This window comes from Notamacropus eugenii, chromosome 7 (genome assembly GCF_028372415.1).
Source record: "Notamacropus eugenii isolate mMacEug1 chromosome 7, mMacEug1.pri_v2, whole genome shotgun sequence".
In the NCBI taxonomy this organism is placed as follows: Eukaryota; Metazoa; Chordata; class Mammalia; order Diprotodontia; family Macropodidae; genus Notamacropus; species Notamacropus eugenii.
The window spans coordinates 122,972,937-122,996,112 of NC_092878.1; the positions used below are offsets into that span (position 1 = coordinate 122,972,937).

The window sequence follows — 23,176 nt, forward strand, 5'->3', positions numbered from 1 at the left end:
TTGTGTATCTGTAGACTACTCTAAGTCAGAGGAGCTCATCACCAGGCTGGCCACCAGGAACTTCTAGACTGAAGTCAAAAAACCTGAATGCAAACCCTTCCCAGACACTTACTAGCTCTGTGACCTCAGGCAAGTCACTTAAAGTCTCTTTTCATCAGATTCCATTCTCCATTCAGTAATCTCTGTGGTCTAGCTCTAATTCTGTGATTCTCTGCTGTGGCCTACTGTCACCCAGTAGTTATGATCTGTGCCTGTAGTAGCAAAATCAGAGGTCCTTGAAGTATTTTTTAAAATTTACTTTAATTTTGTTTTGGATTAACAAAATCTATTCCCCCCACTCACAATCCCTTTTAACAGATTGTACATAGTCAAGCAAAAATATTTATGAAATAAAGAACTAGATCAGTCCAGTAATGCAACAGGTTACTTGGTCGAAGTAGTGAACCTGCTGTCCCTGGAGATTTTCAAGCAGGGGGACCGGTGGTTATGAATCATAGCTCCTGTGAGAGGGGACCATGGCAGTGGGAGCTTGCATGATGTGAGTGCTGATATAATTATAATATAATCTAATTCCAGGCCTGTCTCTGTCATTAACATTTGGGAGATGAATGTTATTGTTCCTTTAGAGTTACTGACTGTATTTAAATAGGGGGTGAGTCAGTGTGATTGTCTCATTTTTGCAGAGGAATCCAAGACACAGTCACTTTGTTGAGGCCACTTAAGGGGTACATTAACTATAGAAAGTCCTCCTAATTTCTAACCACAAACAATTTTCCCCTTCATTCTCACGATTGCATTCATCACCAGAAGGCTGACCGTGCAATGAACATTTCTTTTGGCCGTTGTGACTTTTGAAACCGTTTTAGGCAGAGTTTCTTACCTCCTGTGTCATGGATCTTTTGGGCAGTCTGCTGAAGTCCGTGAACCCCTTCTCAGAGTTAAATGCATAAAATAAAATGAAAAAATAGAGATATACAAAAGAGGCCCATTATTTTGATGTATAGTTACTAAAATATTAACATCCTCCCTCCGAAAAAAAAAATTCATAGACCCTAGGTTAAAAATTCTTGATCCACAGCATTGAATTATGACCTTCTAGGAGGAGGTCTTATTGCAATCTGAAAAGTAAATCCATTTGGAGAGGATTGTAAGCCCTCTTCCCAATGATTTCTCCTTAGTTTTTGAGCTTGTTTTGAACTGAGGCTGAAGTTAAAGTGTTTTAAGTTTTTGAGGACCATGTTTTATTTATCTTTCTCTCTCCTTCACTTCCTGGTGCATTGTGTCCCACAAAATGGACACTCAACTAATTGTACACGGCATAAAGAGTTGTTTGAATGGAGAGTTTTAATGAACACTTTTAGATGTGCTTTGCCTTAATGACAATGAATTTAAATAGCTTACTTACAATCCCTTAAAATTCCTGCTTTCCACATCCCAGAGTGGGTAGGTATGGAATGAGCTGCTACACAGGTTGGAAAGGGTTTGTGGCCCGACTTAGAATTCTCAGGAGTTGTCTGGGGCATTGAGAGGTTGAGTTACTTTCCAAGGATCCCATCGCCAGTGCACAATGCATCTTGTAAGTTAGCAGAAAAAGGTCAGCTGCTTTTCTTCTGGGAAATAGACTTTATTCTCATTAATTTCTGCCATTGATCATTATTAGTCATAAATAATATATAGATATGTAAAGGGTCCCTGAGTTTTAGCAGTGTGAAGGATTTCCTGGCATGGGAACTGACTTCTTACAGATTTCAGTGTGACTGATTTATTTGATAAATCCTCGCAGTTACTGGAGACAAAGAGTTTAAGTGATCTGTGCAGGCTCACAGCTAGTTCCTGTCAAAGTTGGGGTTTGACCCTGGTTTTCCTTATGCTAATCCAAGCACCCTACTGTGGCATGCAGCCTCTTTAACAGTATTGCTAGTAGTTAACAAATCCCTTATATTTGCCCATAATATGTTTTAAGAGAGTGGATGGCCAATTTTCCTGATGTTTAATTTATGTTTTTGATTTCTGCTCCTTAAACATATATACTAATTGGCTAGAAAGAGATGTAGGTAGTTAGTGTGCTGGCCGGCAGAAGGAAGCTAGGGTAGATCTAAAATTATCTGTGGATAATCTACATGCAGATTTAAAGCTTCCACTTATAATACTTGGCTGGCTTTCTTTAGGCTCAGGAAAGACAGGTTAAATTCTGTGCTTTCCTTGGCCCTTCGTAAGGACCTGACCAAGTGGACACTTCCTCTCTTCCTCTCACGTACACAACACTATTACTGTCTCTCTGCCTTTGCACTGGCTGTTCCCCAGGCCTGCAGTATGCCCCTCCATATTTCTGCTTCATGGAATCTCTTCAAGGATGTCGTCCTAATCCCTCTGGCTTTTAGTGCTGTCCTTTTCAGATTACCTTGTATGTAACTACTTGCACTTATTTGTGTTTTTGCTTCTATATTCTGTATGTTTTCATATATATCCTTGTTTCCTTTGTTAGAGTATAACCTCCTAATAGGATTGTATCATTTATGGTCCTCAGTGCCTAACACAGTGTCTGGCATGTGGTCAGTGCTTGTTAATTGATTCTTATAAACAAACTGGCTCACCAGTTATATAGAACCCCACCCCTTTCCACCCCTATTCCATCTCAGGCTGTCAGGAAAATTGCATAAAATTGTATTTTGATGCATATGTTTAATGAAGAAATAAAGCCAAACAGCCTTCTTCTAACCAAAAAACCTGCCCAAAAGAAAAACCAACCAACCCCTGCCATACTTGAGCAGAAATGTTATGTCAGGGAAGCAGAATTCATTTTTTTGTATACCTACTTATGACCCAGTGTGGCTGTCAGCACTGGATCAAGCAGAAGTGAGTCTGCGCTGGAGAACCCGTGTGTGTGTGTGTGTGTGTGTGTGTGTGTGTGTGTGTGTGTGTGTGTGTGTGTGTGTGTTGTGTGTTTGTGTATGTGAGGGTGTGTGTGTGTGTGTGTGTGTGTGTGTGTGTATGTGAGGGTGTGTGTGTATTTAAATTCTTTTCTCCACTTCTATTTATAGGCTTCACTGGAATTGATTCTGAGTACGAAAAGCCGGAGGCCCCTGAATTGGTGCTCAAAACTGATTCTTGTGATGTGAATGATTGCATCCAGCAGGTTGTAGAGCTGCTGCAAGAAAGGGTAAGGAGAGGTCAAGGAGGGTCAGGTGGGTTTATTCTGCACACACTCGGTCCCCTCCTCACATGTAAGTGAAAGTGAAAAATCAGAGTCTGAGGCAAAACAAAGGTCATTTGTACAAGGTCATGAATTGTTATTTTAGAAATTTGGTTGAAAATGATGCCAAAGGTGGGTTATAAGGACAAAATTTAAGTCCAAGAGGGACTCTTTAAAAAAATTTGTTTTATTTTTTGTTTTTTTTTCCTTTGAGACAGTCAAGAGGTGTTTCTTTGTCAAAATTCTCATTTTATATTAATGAAGGAGTTGATGTTTTTAGGACTTTTGATCCAATGTAAATATTTTATTTTTTCAATGTTTATTTTTAAATTCATTTAAAAAATTTTTATTTCAAAATTTTCTCCCTCTAGCCCCTCCCACATTGAGAAGGGCTATCAGTATGATGCCCGTAATACATATAAAGTCATGCAAAACACATTTCCATGTTAGCCATGTTGTAAGAAAAAGCTAGAAAAATACAGGGGAAAATTTATTTCTTTCTGCATTCTCACATCAGTTCTCTATGGAGGTGGATTGCATTTTTCATCATGAGTTCTTTGGAATTGTCTTAGATCACTGTCTGGATCATCCTTAGAATATTGCTGTTTCTGTCTACAGTGTTCTCCCGATTCTGCTCATAGCACTTTGCATCAGTTCCTATAAGTCTTCCCAGGTTTTTCTGAAACTATTTTTCTCATCATTTCTTACAGCCGATGGATGGTATTCCATCACGGTCATATACCATGACATTTTCAGCCGTTCCCCAATTGATGAGCATCCTCTCAGTTTCCATTTCTTTGTCACCATAAAATGAACTGCTATCAATATTTTTGTACATATAAATCCTTTTCCTTTCCTTTCAAATCTTTGGAACGCAGACCTATTTGTAGTATCCAAGGTAAATATTTTCGTAAAACGATGTCATGTTTTTTACTTCAGTGAACAAATAATTTCTTTTTCCATAAGAAAGCTAATAATAAAACCTTAATGAAATTAATTATTTGTCCTTATGTGTATATTACAAGATAGAGTTAGAAATCGAAGGGACCTTTTGATGTCATAGGATAATGTGATCATAGTTTTAGGGTTGGAAGGAAACTCAGAGTCTGTGCAGTCCAACCCTCTCATGTTATAGATGAGGAAACAGGTCCGGGGGCTTGTCCAAGGTTAAAAAGATAAATAAGAATCAGAGCAGGAATTGAACTTGTTTTGTGAATCAAAGTAACTCTGCTCTGTATAGTGCTTCCTCCAGCCCTCATTTTGTAGGAACTGAAGCAGGCCTTGAGAACTTAAGGGAGTAAGTGGCAGGTTTGAGTCCTGCTCCTCAGACTCCCCATTTAGCATTCTTTCCCCTTGTATTCCATTACCAAGTCAAGGCTGTCATTTTCCAGAAGGTCAAACTGAGCTTCAGGAGGTTCAGTAATTTTCCAGGTGTTTGCAGTTGTTCTCCCTTTGCCCGTGACTTTCTAAGCTTATAAAGCATTTCCCTCTGGGCTCTCTGATTTGCTCCTTTCCACCCGTCTCCCCATCCCCTCCCCACCAGGAGGTGGCTTTTGTTCTCCTTCTACAGGTAAGGAGGTGGGCTCCCTGCGGGTAAGTGGTTTCTTTGTGACTCATCCAGCTCTTCTGACTGATTGTGCCCTTTGAGGATTGGTGATTGTTCTGATGTGGGGAATTCCTTCACTAAAGGAGGATCGCAGCTGCTCTGTGACTTGGTAGATGCCCTCCAGTTGTGACGGCTCCGAGATTCATCACCACCTGGCCACCTCAGTGAACTTCGAACTCTCAGTCACCCAGCATGGTACCATCACCAGCCAATAGACGTCATGTGAATTGCCTTGATTCAGTAATTCAGCAGAATTGTTGCAATTCAACAGAACTAAAATCAGCAAGCATTTTTTTTTTATATATGGTCATTTTAAAAATTAATGTATTTGTTTTCAGTTTTCTACAATCACTTCCGTAAGTTCCCTCTCTCCCCAAGATATGGTATGCAATCTTATGGGTTCTACACATGCATTCTTATTAATAACATTTTCACATTAGTCATGTTGCATAAAAGAATTAAAATGAATGGGAGAAGCCATGAGAAAAACCCAAACAAAACAAAACATAACACAAGAGAAAATATTCATTCTGCCTTCCAATTCCATAGTTCTTTCTCTGGATGTGGATGGCATTTTGCCTCAGGAGTCCTTTGGGAATGTTTTAGGTCCTTGCTTTGCTAACGCCCTGTGGTTGTTACTGTATACAATGATCTCCTGGTTCTGCTCCTTTTATTAGCATCAATTCATATAAGTCTTTCCAGGTTTTTCTGAAGTCCACCTGTTCGTCATTTCTAATAGCACAATAGTATTGCATTGCATTCATATACCACAACTTGTTCGGCCATTTGCCAGTTGATGGATATCCCCTTGTTTTGGGCCACCACAAAGAGAGCTGCTATAAATATTTTGGTACATGTGGGACCCTTTCCTGTCAGGCCTAGAGGCCTGTGTGGGCTACCCGAGTCTTCTTACCTCACCTCCGAGGTCTTCGGTTAGCCAAAACCGGATGCTCATATGAGAGAAAGGACGTTCCAGAGTCGAGCAAGGGTTGAGCTTTATTTCAGGGTCTCGGTTACAAGTGCAGGGGGGTCTTCCTTAGGAGGAAGAGGGGGAGATTTCCTAAGGAGGCTAAGATCTTAAGGGATTGGAAGTAGAAGTACAAGCGGGGAGAGAGGGGGAGGGGAGAGAGGAAAGAAGAGAAGCGGAGCCTACTGTCCTCTTTGGCTCCTCACGTGCTAAGAGCGCTTTCAGGCTTCCTCAATCCTGCTTAACCTTCAGCCTCACAGTTTGCATCTGAATACCGTGCTGTTAGATAACAATAGTGTGCCCAGATCCGGGAGGACCTCGAGGGCAGGGATACTCCACCCATCACGTATCTCCCGGGGAGAGGCAGAAATACCCGAGCTAGCCGAGCTAGCTCAGTCTGACCTTCTTGAATCCCCGCTGTTCATGGAGGGCCTCGTAAGACTCTAAGATTTAGAAGTCCCACTTTTACCCGCCCGAGACCGTCCACACGGATTTGAACTTCCAATCCCAACACTTTCCCATTTTTATAATCTCTGTCTTATACAGTCCTGGAAACAATATTGCTGGGTCAAAGGGTGTGCACATTTTTGTCCCTTTGGGCATAGTTCCAAATTGCTCTCCAGAATGGTTGGATCAGCTCACAGCTCCACCAACAATGAATTAGTATTCCATTTCTCCCACATCTTCTCCAGCATTTATCATCTTCCTGTTTTGCCATATTAGCCAACCTGATAGGTGTCATGTGGTGCTTCAGAGTTGTTTTGATTTTCATCTCTCTAATCAAGAGTGATTGAGCATTTTTTCATATGATTATAGATATCTTTAATTTCTTCCTCTGAAAACTGCCTGTTCATATCCTTTGACCATTTCTCAATTGGGGAATGACTTCTGTTCTTGTACATTTGACTCAGTTCTTTATATATTTTGGAAATGAGACCTTTATCACAGACGCTAATTCTTGCAGGAGTTCTTCGCCAGGCCTGTAGTTGAACCTGTGCTGGGCTATGTTGAAGTGCTAAAGTGTAAATTGTGTAGGATGCTCCTTAAGAAAACTGATTTTTCATTCTTTTACTTTACTCTCCCTGCATCTGACTCATACTCTGGCACATAGTGAGCACTTAATAAATGCTTATTGGTTGAAATAAAGTCCTACGCTGCCTGGAAGAAATTAACTTCTTTAATAATTGTATGGGATCCTGAGATACCATGGGTGAGTCTGCATGGACAGTATATCTAATAAGAACCATAATATGTTAATAAAGGAAAAACTCTGGTTAGAAGATACGCATGCGTGTCTATACCTGTGCCACCTCCTATCCAGAGAAATTGCCCACCAAACGTTTTAGAAGGGAAACTTTGAGAGAAGCCCTGTTGTTTTTCATCATTAGGAATCACATATTTCTACCTAGTAAAGCTTTGGTAGAGAAGCTTTACCCCTGGTTAAGATCTGTAGCCTGACATTTAAAGTCCCTCATAGTACACCTTCAGCCTCTGCCTTCTCAGACCTGTTTGTTATCATTTTCCTTCATGAACTTTACAAACCAACTACAATGGCCTGTAGGCTGTTCCCCAAACTGGGGAAGAGCTGCCCTCTTCTGGCCTAGATTCATTCCACCCTTTTACTTCTTAGAATCCTTTGTTGTTTAGTCATTTCAGTCCTCTCTGACCCTTTGTGAGCCCATTTGGAGTTTTCTTGGCAGAGATACTGGCATGGTTTGCCTTTTCCTTCTCCATCTTATTTTACCGAGGGAGGTAACTGAGGCAAATAGGGTTAGGTGACTTGCCCAGGGTCACACAGCTGGTAGATGTCTAAAGCCAGATTTGAATTCAGGAAGATGAATCTTCTTGACTCCAAGCCCAGTATTCCATCCGTTGTGCCATCCAGCTGCCCCTTTGTATCATTAGCTGCCCAGCAATTCCCGCTCAGCTTAGGTTCTTTGTCTACACAGACCCTTTGCTGATCCTCCTCTTTATTAGTGCTTTCACCTTCAGTTTATTTTGTATCAACTTATCCATGTATCCCAGTGAATGTAAACTCCTTGAAGGTAAGGACGGCTTGGTTTTTGTCTTGAATCTCCAGTGCCTAATGCAGTGTTTCGTGTATAGCAGGCAGTTAATAAACACTTGGTTGAATTGGTTTCTTAGACCAACAGTATTTCTACTTAAAAATTTCACAGTTTTAAACATTATAAACAGTCTCTTAACATTTCCTCCTTTGCTGCACAGAATGTATGGTATTCTTGGCAGTTACGGCTAAAACTTGTGAGGCTGATTCTGTTAGGCTCTTGAAGTCTGTGAGAGATCATATAACAGCTCTCATAGCTAATTTTAATTTTATGTATTCTATAGACATGATTGCATTTAAAATGATTATTGGCAAAGATACTCAGAATTCCTTTCTCCTTTATAGGTTATGTGTCTCTTTCTATACTTGCTTTCTCCCCCCATTTCCCTTTCTCTCCCCCCTTTCCCTTTCTCTTCCCCTTTCCCTTTCTCTCCCTCCCTTCCCATTTCCCTCCCTCTTTTCCCTTTCTCTCTACCTTTTCCTTTCTCTCCCCCTTTCCCTTTTTCTCTCCCCTTTCCCTTTCTTTCCCTGCTTCCCCTTTTTCTCCCCCTTTCCCTTTCTCTCCCCCTTTCCCTTTCTCTCCCCCTTTCCCTTTCTCTCCCCCTTTCCCTTTTTCTCCCCCCTTTCCCTTTTTCTCCCCCTTTTCCCTTTCTCTCCCCCTTTTCCCTTTCTCTCCCCCTTTCCCCTTTTTCTCCCCTTTCCCCTTTCTCTCCCCCTTTCCCTTTCTCTCCCTCCCTTTCTCTCCCCCCCTTTCCTGTTCTCTCCCCCCTTTCCCATTCTCTTCCCCCCCTTTCCCTTCCTCTCTCTCCCTCCATTCTCTCCAACTTTCCCTCAAAGTTCAAATCCTACCTTTTAATCATTTTCACTCTGTGACCCTGTTCATTGCCCATTGGAAGTTCCTCATAACAGTGAAATTACGTATCTGGTCACTATCTCTGTTTACAGTCTTTTAAAATCTTGGGGGAAAAAAACTCCACGAACAGTTTCATAATGCTTAATATATGGATTGACACTGGCACCCTCTCTTAGTCTGTAAGTCATCTGTCATGTATTTAAGTATCTTCCCTGTCACTGTAATGTGTGACCTGTTATAATGTACCAGTGCCCAGTTAAGTGTATTTTTAGGCTAGATTATCTAGTTTTAACTGAACTAACCCTCAAAAAATTGACAAGCCAGCTTAAAAAGATTCTTTCCCAGAAACCATACTTCTCCTCTGAGTAGTCCATCTTTATCACGTTAAGAGGTAAACACAATAATTGTCTAGTCAGATAGGACAAGAAATCAGAAAGTAACTATGAAAATCTTTTGTACCACACAAAACCTTGTTGGCTGTCTGGGGACAAAGGCATGGCATTATCCTACTTATAGGTGGGTGAAACATACTGTTTCTGTGATAAGTAGTATGTGGCTTGTAGATAGTTTGGAAAAAAAAATACAGATAATCAGTTCCTTTAAGATAAAAGTAACTTTTTAATAATGTGAAAGTGAATACTTTTTGAAATGAATGAAAAAGATTCATGCTGAGGAGAGAGCATTTTGTAAAGAACTGTTTGGAAATAATAAATAGAGGAGAGAGCATTTCAAAAAGAGCTGTTTGGAAATAATAAATAGTAATAGTGTTTCTGTAAGTGCTTTAAAGTTTTATGAGCACTTCATATGTTACCTCAGATCATCCGTATTTGAAATATATCCATCCGCATGTAATTTAGTTGCCAAACAATGTAAGTTCATTACCTATAAAAATTCTCTTATCTGTGTACTTGAAAAACTTGGAAACAGGATTTGAAATGTTTCTATTTTATGAGATTTCATTGCCAAATGATCTAAGTGTTTTACCTGTAAAAACTCTTTATGTGTGTATTTTAAAAACTTGGTGACAGAATTTCCTAACCTATGGTTTAAAAAACCTTCCAGATGAAGAATTTCAGTCAGTTTTGAACTGACATGTTAAAAATATGATAATGAAATTCACTTGAATTAGTGTTCAAGATCAAGTGATTGACATCTGTGAGGATGGACATTTATCCACTGAATTTCAGCGAAAACCTTTGCAAAATTGGTGACTGAACCTGAAAAGTGAATAGTGTGATTTTTTTAGTTGGATGTAGTCAAAGTTGTGCTTATTCCATGTGGATTTACAGCTGTTTATGAGGTGTGTGTTTTAGCCATGACCACGTTTTGAAAGAAACTCATCTTCGAACCAGACCTTTTTGTCACTGCATCAAAAGAATTAAAACAAATAATGAAGCAAACTCAGTTGCATTGCTATTAATACTAAAAATTATTAAAAAGGAGATAGAGTAAAGAATACCTTAAAATAAGTTTTATTTTTCAACAATACAAAGAACTTGTTCTCTCTAGAGTATTCTTTATTTTTTTTTATATTTTGTGATGTAAAATAGAATGATAATACATGCTTATAATTAATTTCTAAATAAATATATACAATGGGAGTACATGCTTAAACTTTTTTACTATTGGAATGTGCAATAAAAATGATTCAGAGAACGTTTTTAGAACACTTAGAGGAAACTTGACTTTGCATTTTAAGTTGGGGATTGCTAGCATATTGGGAAAATTCACCAGGCCTTGGATATTATTCGAGACAGTAGAATAGTCAGTTATGAGACATATTATACCAGTCACTGTGTGAGGCACTGAGAATACAAATAAAAAGAATGAAGTTATCTTTGCTGTATCTCTTAATTGGGGGTGGGAGGATGGGGTGAGAGGAAGCCAGTCAGGACATATAATTGAGAAGTGGAAACAAAATCAGTATAAGGAGAAAAATACAATAAAGTTAAATTCAAGTTAGGGAAAGAGGGCACTGGCATTTTGGGGACCAGGAAAGATTTCAAGCTGAAGTTGGTCTTCAAGGAAGAGAGGGATTTTGTGGGGCAGAGGTGTGGATGCCATGCATTCTAGGCCACTGCGGAGTGGCCCTGGGGTCGGAGGTGGAATACCATATGAATGACCTTTTGGCTGTGCCCCAGAGTGTAGGAGGATGAGTGAACATACAGTGAAGTTAGGAAAAAAAAATAGATTGGGGCAGGTTGTGAAGGACTTTGAAAGCTAAGTGGAGGAAGCTGTAGATTTAGCCTTGAAGCAGTAGAGTATCACAGGAGTTTTTTGAGTAGGAGAGTGACATGGTTTGATGTGAGCATGTGAAAAGTCACTTTGGCAGCTCTATAAGGGTAGGACTAGAATAAGGAGAGACAGGACAAGGAGACCAGTTGTTATTAAGTCATTTTTCAATCCTGCCTGACTTTCCATGACCCCATTTGGAGTTTTCTTGGCAAAGATACTCGAGTGGTTTGCCATTTTCTTCTCCAGTTCATTTTACAGATGAGGAAACTGAGGCAAACAGGGTTAAGTGATTTGCCAATGTTCACATGGCTAATAAGTATTTGAGGCCAGGTTGAGTCACTTAGTTCTAGAGGAGACCAATTACGAGGGTGTTTTTAATAATCTAGGCAGAAAGAGGATCAGGAAATGAAGAGATGAATTTGATAAATAGGATCTGATAGTAAAATAAAGGCACATTTAACTGGATATGCTTTGCCAGGGTAGATTTTGCAGTGCTTCCTTGAAAACCCAATTTCTTAACTAACAATAACCTTTTCCCTATATTTTGTCTCCTTTCTACTCAGCAAAGAAATTAGTCCTTTTGGTTTTGTTTGGGGAGGAAAAGGTGCTAGATGGACAAGCCATTAGGTACCCAGAGATCTTCAATAAACAGACCTTTACTATTTAAGCACCTACTACATGCAGAGGAAGAGGAGATGTTGTTCGGGACAGCAAACTCGAAATATGGAATAGCTTTAGAAAGAAATTTACTAGGTCATTGGGTAGACGAGAGTGAACTGGAAAGGAGGTGTGTGACTCCCTCTTTCCAGGCTCTGGAAAGGTTTATTTTATATAGTATTTAGACAAAAGAACGTGGACCACCTGTATGCAATTAGGCAGTGTTGTCACGAGGGCAACTTGGGAGTATCTGCAAACTGAGATAAATATTAGTAAATATAAGCAAAAAAAGTGAAGTAAAATTTGGTCCAAAACAGGAAGGTTCAGAACACAAGCTTGGGTGGGCCCAAAATAAGATTTGGGTGAGGAGAATCTAGAAAACGACTATTTTGGGTGAATCTGGGACTAGGAGGAATCCAAAATTCCTTGTAACCATCTCCAGCATTCCTGGAGAGCAACATCCTAAGTTCAGTTTCTAATCACATGAAGTTGGATTTAAATAGTATAATAAGTTATTTGAACAGTATAATAAATGATGATTAAAAATCCACATTTTGGTGTAGTGAATAGCAGACAGACTTTGGAGTCAGGAAAACCTGAGTTCAAGACTTCCTCTTAAGACATACTAGCCCTGTGACTCTGGGCAGGTCTGCTTACTGATCCGTTGGCCAGGCAAATCTCAGAGACCATCAGTCACAGAAAAGTTGCTAATCTACAGAGATCCACAGGGTCAAAGACAGAGAAAGAGGAAGAGGAAGAGGGTGAGGGCAGGACAGGGGGCCCTGAGCTAGGTGCTGGGGACACAGAAAAAAATGCGTCAAACCCTGCCTGCCCTGTGGAAGCTCATGTTCCAGTGAATGAAGAGATTTCATTATCATTGTTGTAGTGTGTACCACAGGCAATGGAAATGCCAGCTTTTCTTTCTGGATAATTTAGTACTTGGAAGAGGCTACATTTTGGAGAGATTGCTGGTTGGAGTGCCCCTCTTAATGCATTTCCATTAGAGAAGGTTTGTTTTGTTTTGTCTGAGGAGATCAGGTATTATTCCTCACACAGCCATCTGTAGCGAACCAGCCTTAGGATATCACTATCCACAGGTAGCTTCTGAGTGACATGGATCCCTCACCTGCTCACAGTCTCAGACTCTGCAGTGCCTGTAGTCATTGGTCCCTCTTAGTTTGTACATGTGTGATTCCATGAGTCACAGTTATGTAGTTACGTAGTGTATATGAGGATCTGGGATAGAAGTTCCTTCTAACCTTGAAGTGGTCACTAGATGGCCTGCTAGCATTGTCTTTTAACCAGCCTTCTTGTGGCTGAAGGGAGTAAGACTTTCTGCTGCTGTTTTTAATCTGAAGTGATGTTTTAAATGCTGTTTTTAAATCTAGATTTTACTATTGCTATAAATTGTTTAAAGGTTTATCTTTCTACAAAATGGTGGTTTAATGCCCTAAAATGTCTTTTACTCTGTACATAAAAACCAGACTTCGCAGCTTGGTTCTCAAGTGTTGCCAGAATGTTCTGTGTTGGTCTGCATGCTTGGGGTGGGTGCTGTTCAGATAATAATTTAATAGGTACATAAAAAATAGGAACGTCTTAGCGTTCAAAGGCGTACTTGGCTTAAGAAAAAAGTGCAGAAAATGGAGGGGGAAACTTTTAAAATGTGGTATCATTGTGCTCATTAACTTGTTAGTGGCTTATTTATGGAGAATGAAATGGCTACTATTTCTAGGGGTGTCTGTTGTATGACCTGTGCATCTTCTCCCCAAGAAAACAATGGTGTGCGATCGTTGCATGATAAAGCTATAGGGCCAATGTGTCTTTTATTTAATCAGTTATGTAGTAAGTGCTTATTAAATGCCTTCTGTATACAAGTCTTATTGGGCTTATTTAAGGTATTTCTAGGAGAAGGAAAAAGAGTACCTCAACTTTAGTTATTGGGGTTCATAAAACATATTTGAGGGACAAGATGGTGTAGTGGATGATAGAGAGCTGAACTCAGAGTCTGGAAGACCTGAATTCATGTCCAGCTGCCGCCTCCTCCTGTGTGTGTGACTGGACAAATAGCTTAACTTTTTGGTATTACCATGTAACTGCACAGCAGGTGCTGATTTGCCTGAGTAAAGGAAGTTTCCTGAATGAGAGTTACCTGTGTTAGCATAATTATGGGTCTGATCCAAAACAGGCCCCTAAAACCACACTGACTCAGTTTTTTTTTTGTGGTAATTTTTTTTTTTTATTTTAAACTTAAATACAAAATGAGAAAAGAAAAAAAAAGCCAACATTGCCATGTACTCAGCAGACCATCAGAGAGAATTCAATATAAAACAATAAATTTCCATTTCAAGAAAAACTGTATAGTCCTATACATTGTTTTCAAAGCTGCCCAGCTTTTCTTTGCTGTCTTGTTGGGTTTTTTTAGTTCTCTGCCGGGCACTTTGTACTTTATTTTTTCCCTACATTCCAGAGAAAATGTGGCTCTACATACATATTCGTAGCTACCTCTAACCCTACACATACACATGTATGGAAGACCATCCTCCTATCCTGCATTTCTCTGAAGGTAGAGAGTATCTTCCTTCACAAGTTCAAGTCTTTCCATGTTTTTATAAATGAACCATCTCATCATTTCCCACTGCACAGCAATACTCCAACCCAGTCACCTGCTATCTGAGAAACTCTATAAAAGGTTTTCCCTCAGTTTTCATCTTTCTGTTTTTGGATACATGGGTTTTTATTTATATAAGAAAATTTTAGTTTAAAATAATCAGCAACTTCAATATAATATAATTTAATTATATGTATCATTTAAGGTCTGATACTGCTGAATCCACTTCTTCCCATCTTTTTTCCCTGGTTTCTTTGAACTTCCTGATCTTTTGTTCTTCCAAATGAACTGTTATTATTTTTTCTAACTCAGTAAAAAAAGTTTTTAGTAATTTAATTGGGATGACATTAAATAAGTAGATTAGATAGGTAAAATTGTCATTGAAAAATTATATTGGCTTTACCTACCCATGAACAGTAAATATTACTTCATTATTTAAATCTAAGTTTATTTGTATAAAAAGTGTTTCCTGTTTATATTCATTTAGTTTCTGTGTCTGTTTTGGCAGGCATATGCTCAGGCATTATACTGTCTAGGTATTTTAAATAGTCTAAAGCAATATTGAATAGTATTGATAACAGTGTAGTTTCTCTGTTTTTCACTTCTGATTAAATCCATTTTAATTTTAACTTTGTCAGATCATGATAACTATCCCTGCTGTTTTTTACATACTGAATTCTACTCCTGCCTTTTAGTATCTTTGTGCGTATCTCTCATTTTTATGTTTCCTGAATGCAACATATTATTGAATTCAAATTTTTAATCTGCTATACCTTTCCATTTTGTGGATAAATTTGTCACAGTCGCATACAGTTACTTGTGTATTTTCCTCCTGATTTTTCCTCGCTATCCTTCTCACTCTGTTTAAATCTTACCCTCTCACTCTGTACTCCTCTGCTTCACTTCTGCCAGCTGCTTTACCTTCCTGTTCCTTAACCAGCCAACCTTTCTGGTATCCTTTCCTTACCCTCTCCCCCTACTCAATCCCCTTGCTCTCTTATTTCTTTCTGAATTTAGAAGACTTTTTACATACATGTGTGTGTGTGTGTGTGTGTGTGTGTGTGTGTGTGTGTGTATGAGAGAGAATTCCCTCTTTAGCGCATTCTCATAGAAGAGGGAGGTTGCAGCACTGCCCTGCCTGTGACCCACTAGCTTCTTCTGTATCCATTTTTCCTTTTATGCCTCATTTGTATGAGATACTTAGTTATTTTTCTCTTCCTGCACAGTTTTAATTTTTTTAGAATTGCCGCATCATACTCACCTCAGTCCAAGCCTGTCTTTCAAATTACCCAAATAATGGTGTCAGTCGTAAGAGTACTGCTACTATTTTCACACATGAAGTAAACAGTTTGACCTTATTGAATCACTTGTCATTGGTCTTTAACGTTTACCTATTTCTCCTCGATGTTATATGTCAAATTTTTCCTTAAGTTCCGGGTTTTTTGTCACAAATACCTGAGAGTCTTTGAATTCGTTAGGTGTCCATTTTTTTTTTCCCTTCAGTATTATACTTAATTTTGCTGGATAAGTTACTCTTGGTCATAATTTCAGCTCTCTTGTTCTACAGAATATAGTATTCCAAGACCTATGGTCCTTCACATAGTAATTGCTAGGTCTTGTGTAATCCTTATCATGATATTAAACATTTTTTTCTTGTTGCTTCCAGCATTTTCTCCTTGCTAGGAGCTTTTAAATTTGACTGTGCTGTTCCTGGAAGTTTTCCTTCTGGGATCCCCAGTGATGATCAGTGGATTCTTTCTATTTCTGCTTTGCTTTTTTGTTCTAGAACTTCAGGGCAGTTTTCATCGATAATTTCTTATAATATTGTATTAAGATTCTTTTTTTTTAATCATAATTTTTAGGTAGCCTGACTATTCTTACAGTATTTCTCCTTGATCTGTTCTCCAGATTGGTTTTTCTGATGAGATATTTCACTTTCTTTTCTATGTTTTTCATTCTTTTGATTTTGTTTTAAAATTTTTTGGTGTCTTAAGGTCATTAGCTTCCCCTTGCCTGATTCTAGTTTTTCAAGGAATCATTTTCTTCCTATTCTCTATTTATGGTTTATTGACTTTCTTTTTATGATTTTCTTGATTTTCTTGAATTGTTATTTGCTAATTTTTCTTCAGTCTTATTTGATTTTTAAAGTCCTCTTAAAATTCTTCCAAGAACTCTTTATGTTTGACACCATTTGATGTTTCTCATTGAAAAAGGATCTTCTCTATCCCAATGGTCACTATGTATGAGTGGGTGTTCTCTCCTTTGCTTACTCTTTTTTATGTATTTAATTTTTGTTTTATTTTGTTTTTAGCCGCTATTAGTGTAATCAAGTTGTAGTCCTGAGGTATGGGGAGTGATGCCCCAAGCCTCAAGTTCTCCTTACTGTTATTTTATGAGGTCTGCCTTGGCACCCAAATTTGTGTTCTCCTCTCCTTAAGCCACAGGTAAGGCCCCCAGCCACACTGTCCTGCAAATGATTTTGTTCCCAGCCATCCCTCCTGGGGCTGCAAACTCCAGTTGCCCTCTCTGCCCAGATCCCGCAAGTGCCTGCAGCCAGCAGGGCCCCTGCCCCTTGCTACTGCATTCACAGCACACCTGTGCTTGGCATCCCTCAACAATGAAAGGTTCCTTCCATCTTCGCCTGCTTAGTCCTCAGACCCCTCTGCCTCTATATGCACATGCACTCAGGGCTTGTTGTTTGATTCTCCAGAATTGGCCTGGGGGTGTTTGTACTCCACTTGGCTAAACCTTTGCCCCTGGTGGTCAGGTTTTTACGGAGGTTAAATTGTCTTGGTAAGATAACTGCTATACCCCATATTTATTTCTGCTGCTCTGAGTTGATGTTCTGTCTTTTGGAGAGCTGAGTTTTTTTGGCCTACTTTGCCATCTTCTCAGATTCAGTCTTCATTTGGATCTCTAATTTTTTAAATATTCCTGCCAACAGATGGAGACTGGATTATAGAGGAAGACCTTTAGAAATTCCCCTTGTTGGCTTTCTTACTAAGTACCCATTGTTCTGATGTTGGGGTTAGGGGTGAGGCATTTAGGCCTGTAATTCATTGCTACTTGGTTGGCCTGTGATCTATTATTTTTGTTTTAAGGGAAATTGTCTGAAATAAATTATTTTATGTGCAAGTTGCAAGGAACAGACACTGTTTCCAAGAGCAGATTGGGTGTCTGGAGAGCCTAAGGAATCCCAAGTCAAATGGACAACTTGTGTGTGTCAGGGAAGTAATTTCAGTTTCTGCTGTCCAGATACCCTGGCTTTCTCTTTGAGGTGGTTTTGTCCCTCTTAGAGGTTGGATAGCGGTTTTGTGACAGCTCATGACTTGTCACTAGAATGTGCTAGAAATGATTTGAAGCTGGAATTTTTTGTCCTCCTTTGCCCCTCTCTAGATTCCCGCTTGACTGATTGTATATGTCCTTGTCTCTGTCGCTAGTGTGGCAGCAATACGGTACAGCTTGGAAGTTCTCTCCCCCCACCTCCATTCCTATTTTGCTGTGTCTTTGTGTGTTAATTCTAGCAGTATAATTTAGATGCTTTTTTGAAAAAAGAAAAAAAAAATCCACAATTTTGATCTCTTAGCTTTAATTTTGTTTAGGCAACAAAAGCATTTGGTGTCTGAATTCTGAGACTATAAATTAATGTGAAAATTTAGCTAAGGTAGGGTTTAAAAAATAAGCACTATAGTTTTTTTTTTTAATCAGGAATTTTGTATAAAGTACATGTGACCAAGGACTTATCCCAAGAAACAGACAAAGAAATGCTTAAAGAGAAAGAGAAGAAAGCATTTTTACCTCTTGACTGCCTTTAGCTTTCATGTTCCCGGAAGAATGATTTTCTTTTAAGCATGTTTTCTTAATTAATAGTGTCTTAGATCCTAGAGCTCGAAGGGACCTCGGCCTGTCTAGTATAATTTCCATATTTTACAGAAGAACCTGAGGTGTAGGAAAGTTTGAGTGACTGGTGCAAGTGACAGGAGTAGGCTGCATCAGGCAAGATTTGAATCCAGCTCCTCTGACTCAAGCCATTATGCTGTGCCCTGCTGCTTCCCCATAAAGGACTTATTATAACATCAGCATTTGAGATGATCATGAAGCACTCTTCTCTCTCTTTGTCCAAAGTAATATTCTTGTAAAACAGCGAATTGCAAATTCAAAAAATAATGTGTTTGTTTTCTACAGGAGAATATGTTTGAAATGAAAATATTGGCTTCAACATACTTAGTGATGTTAGTGCTTAAATTTTATTTTGAAGCACAACCCTTCTTTACAAAGGCAAATGGATTTAGGTACATCTTGAGACTTTTAATATTAAAGTAAAGCCAAGTAAGAGTTTTAAAAAGTCATACCTCGTAGCATGGGAGCATTATGTGTAGCACTCTGGAATTGAAGAATTATTTATTTTTTAAAATTTAGTTTTTCAGTTCATGAGCATTCATTTTCTTATTCTCATATCTATCCCCTGCCCTGAATTGAAAAGAGAAAAGAAATCAAACAATGAAAATAAAACTTCGTAATAAATAAGCATAGTCAAGCAAAACAAGTCCCACATTGTGTGTGTTTAAAATATGTATCTCGTTCTGCATCTGAGTCCATCACTTCTCTCTCAGGCGATGGTCTTTGTAGGTCATCAGTGGCCCTTTGGCATCGTGAGTGATCCTTCGGTCTTTCCGAGTTGTTTGTTTTTACAGTTTGATTATAGAAAACTCACTGTCACTTCCTACCGGTCTTCCCAGGCATCGCCTGCTGTTGTATTCAACAGAAAGAAATAACCCTTAGTTAATGGTTACCTCTTCTACATTAGTGGGCTTAGATGGAGAAGTAGCTTAAAAATGAAACATTTTCTGGGTTGCTATTCATATCATTTGTTAAAATAACAAAGCCTTTGCAAGAGTTAAGGTCCTGCTTCTCCAGCACTTAGGAGTTTTTAATTGATTTTTTTCAAGGTCCCTTTATCCTCTGGCATCCAGACCTCGCTAGGCAGCCTGGGGGTGGTTGTCGTCATGGGTCTCTTTTACATAGGATTTTCCAGATTAGGTTTGTGTTCTTGCCCTTTTAACATTTTCTCCCCTGATAATAGCGTAGCTATCTTAGACCCCACAAGTGAGTGGGGCAAAAGAAGGCTTCATCTATAGAATTTAACAACTTGTGCTAAAAAAAATCAACCTACTCAGGAATTGGCTATTTGCTATCATGTGGAGCATGTATTCTCAAAAAAGTCCCAAACCAACCAACAAAGGAAAACTGCCCCTACCGTTTGGACATTAATGCATAGTAAACCTCAGAATGTTTAATCCAAATGAAATATATGTATTTAGTAGCAGTAAGAATACCTTTTAGGTAAATCTGAACTATCTGAAAAAAAATTTAATGTCACTATTTTTTCTTTATGTAGGATATTGTGCCTGTAGATGCTTCTTATGAAGTAAAGGAGTTGTATGTTCCAGAAAACAAGCTTCAGCTGGCAAAGACAGATGCGGAAACTTTACCAGCATTGAAAATAAATAAGGTAGGGGTCAGAGGATGTTTATTTTCCATGGCTATCCCTACTAGTGAAGGAAAGTAAATTTATAGTACAGAGGTATTCAGAGTTACTAGAACTAATATATTTTTAACTAAAGAGTAATGGTAACTGACAATCATATGGTATATTAGTATTTGCAGTCTAACAAAATAATAACCATAGTGTTGTTTTTATACATGTATATACACATGTACACACCCCTTAGCTTCCCTTTTCCTTCAGTTTTTTAAAGGTTTTCATTTATCCATTATTTCTGACTTTAATAACCGCCATATTTCTCATTGATTACTGTTATATACTGTTGCTTCCTAATAGATGGACCTGACTTGGTGATAGCCATTGTAATTTCTTATTTTGATGTGGACAGTTTTGCTGAAATGAATCTGTGATCTCCTGTACATGCTCCATGCTGTGAAGATCAGTGCCCTGTGCCTAGCCTGTGCTTTGCAGCTGGCCCCTTGCTGTTGTCCTTTCTGCCACTGGTGCTGTTAGAAGTATTAGCAACAGCACCTACTATTTCCTCTTTCTTCGTCTTCTCTCTCCTTTTCTTAGCTCTTCTTCTGTATTTTTTTCCACTACAACATTCTTCTCCCTCTTTTTTTTTTTAATGTTGTGAAGGACAGATTTTATTTCTGTTGACCCTCCAGCAGCCCTTTTAGATAAATGCTGCCGTTTTCCCTGTTTTACCGTTGAGGAAACTAAGGCAGATGGGTGAAATGATTTGCTTAGGATCACACAGCCAGTAAGTGTCTGACGCTGGATTTGAACTTGGGTCTTCCTGATTCCCAAGTCCAGCACCCTGCTGCCTACTTTCCTCTTACACCATGCATCTCAAACAAGCCTGTTCTGCAGTCTGTGGATAATTTAGCCAACTGTAACTTAGTCGCTTCCTGGCTACCAAAAATTGGAGATTTGTGTTCTTTGTGTGGCTTGTTAGATTATGGAAAATGTGTGTTCTTCCTTGAAAAGTTGGTCTCTACTTATTTCAAAATAGAATTCTTAGAGTCCATTGGTTTGCTTAAAAGTGTGCTGAGCACAGCGTCAGACTTAATCAGTGTTGGTCTGTGGATGGATGGGTGTGATGCTTTTTTTGTACTTTTGGAAAATAATGGGTCTGTGTGACTTTGCTGTTCTCTGTCATCTCTTAGTTGGACATGCAGTGGGTGCAGGTTTTGGCAGAAGGCTGGGCAACTCCACTAAACGGCTTTATGAGAGAGAGGGAATACCTGCAGTGCCTTCATTTTGATTGTCTGCTGGATGGTGAGACCATTTTGCATTAAATACTGCGTTGATTTAGAGAAATTATATGCTCTGGAACTGCTGTTACTTACTTAATGCTTTATATTTCTAAGTTTTTCCTAATAGTACAGTGTATTTTAATACTGAAAATTCATGAGGCCATATGTTTTTATTTTTTAATTGATTTTTCATTTTACTTAGATTTTTCAAAAAAAAAAAAAAAGATAGGATAAGTTGAACGTGGACCTAAGAAGCAGAATCCTTTTCTTTTGCCTTACTGTTGTTTGATGAATGAGTGTTATATCTTTCTATTAATAAACAGAATGACCCATTGCAGAAAGATCCACATGTATAAAAACTTCCTTATGAAAAGATTTGTAGGCTTTAGACTTAGAAGGGACTTTAGAAATCATAATGCTGCCTCCTCATTTTACAGATGAGTAAATTGAATTTTCAGGGCAACTTTGAACTTGGATGAGGAAAGTAATACATCTTTATTTTTAGTAATCTGTGGTTTCCTTTGTAATCCTTTGTAGTTTAGTTTACGCATTTTAGAAAATGATCCTCAGAGAGATCCCCAGGGGATTTGAACTTGGGTGTTTCCTATGAGGCTAGGACTAGTTGGTACATTTTTTACATCTCATTAACCTTTGCTTCCCAGAAATAGTTGTATCCTTTTGATTTTTAGAGAAAAATTGTTTGTAGGGTCTAAAATAGTTACCCTGGTCTTTCAGTTCAAAAGTGATGAAAAAATAGTTTATCGTTCTCTAATTATCTTTATTTCACCAAACTAAAACAAAAAAGATGGGTAATAGAAAGTTTAAAATTCTTCTCAAGAGGTATTTAAATATTATGATGGAAACATCTGCAGAATTCTTTCAACCTTTTCAAAACATAATTTTCTAAGAATTTAAAGACATTCATTTTTGATACTGTCATGATTTTGATTTACTGACAAATACCTAAAATTATAAAAGTTACTGAGGATCATGGTAGTTATTCTTAGTTTAAAACAGTTAAAACCCAGACTTAACCTTTAACTTCGCAAACTAATTTTTGTTGAGAAGTATAACTTCCTGTATTGAGTAGAGTATTATTTGCTATGGTGGTAGCCTATTAAACTACTACTAATCTCGCTCTGAGTGCCGGGGAGTGAAACAGGTTTACAAGCAGTATTTCTGAGATCTGTTTTTGGACCTTGGTGTGGTAGCCATTCTTTCCTGGAGATCTTATTGCAAACGTATAGATGAACTATCACCCTTTGGTTCTCTCCCTCAGTGCTAAATGTAAGAGCCAGTTGTCATTTCCCCTGTTGCAGGGGTCTTAAGCTGAGCTCCATGGATCCATTGGCTTCAGGGCATCTGTGAACTTGAATGAGGAAAAAAAATGCATCTTTATTTTTACTAATCTTTGGTTTCCTCTGTAATCCTTTGTATTTTAGTTTATGTGTTTTAAAAAATGATTCTCAGGGGGCTCTCCAAGTTTCACCAGACTGCTAAAAGGGGTCCATGACATGCTGAAAAGGTGAAGAATTCCTGCTCCATAGGAATGACTGTCTCTATGTGATGCAAATGTACCCTTTTATCCTTTGCTTCATCTGAAAGGAATGTTAGTAGTTTTAAGGCAGTCAAGCAGATATTTTTTAAATTTTGTTTTTGCCTCTTTTGTCCAAAGAGGTTTCTGCTGATACTTTGATTCCTTAAACAAGTGTAGTATATGTCATTTCAGCCTGGGTGACTTCACTTAAACAAAGCCACATGGATTTGTTGTACAGTCAGCCAAGAAAATCTTGTATTTTCTTAACCATGTGAGCAAGGAGCAAACACAGACTAAAGGTTCAGGTTGGATCCTGACCAGCTGGTCAGGTTGGAGTGGGGAAAGGAGGAAGGTCCTTGAATTGAGCCAGCCAACCTGTGGACCTTACTTTCTGTCCAGTGATAGTGAGATTAGTTAGGGTCTGGCTATGTTATAAAGCATTTCTGCCCTCCTGTTATATATATATAAGAACTGGACTTTCTGCCACAGTACACTTGCTTATGTCTGTATGCTCTCACCAGCAGGGATTCTATTATCTTTGGAAAGATGGTATGTAGTGCAAGATGATATGTAGTGCATTCCTCTCGTGCTCAGGGGTAGGGGGTACTGCCTCTCTTTGGATGTGTAGTATCTAACATATGGGTGCAGTGGATAGAACCCTGAGTTCAAATCTGGCCTCAGACACTTATT

General features: G+C 38.7%; 1 protein-coding gene across 3 annotated transcripts in view; it reads left to right on the forward strand.

Moving 5' to 3' along the window:
• The window catches only part of PAPSS1 (3'-phosphoadenosine 5'-phosphosulfate synthase 1), a 127,062-nt gene that overhangs the window by 49,208 nt on the left and 54,678 nt on the right, over nucleotides 1–23,176 (forward strand). For all 3 annotated transcript variants that reach the window (XM_072622536.1, XM_072622534.1, XM_072622535.1), the window contains 3 exons: nucleotides 3,042–3,160; nucleotides 19,583–19,696; nucleotides 20,860–20,971. In XM_072622536.1, the coding sequence (XP_072478637.1) occupies nucleotides 3,042–3,160; nucleotides 19,583–19,696; nucleotides 20,860–20,971 (345 nt within the window). The remainder of the gene's footprint in view (nucleotides 1–3,041; nucleotides 3,161–19,582; nucleotides 19,697–20,859; nucleotides 20,972–23,176) is intronic.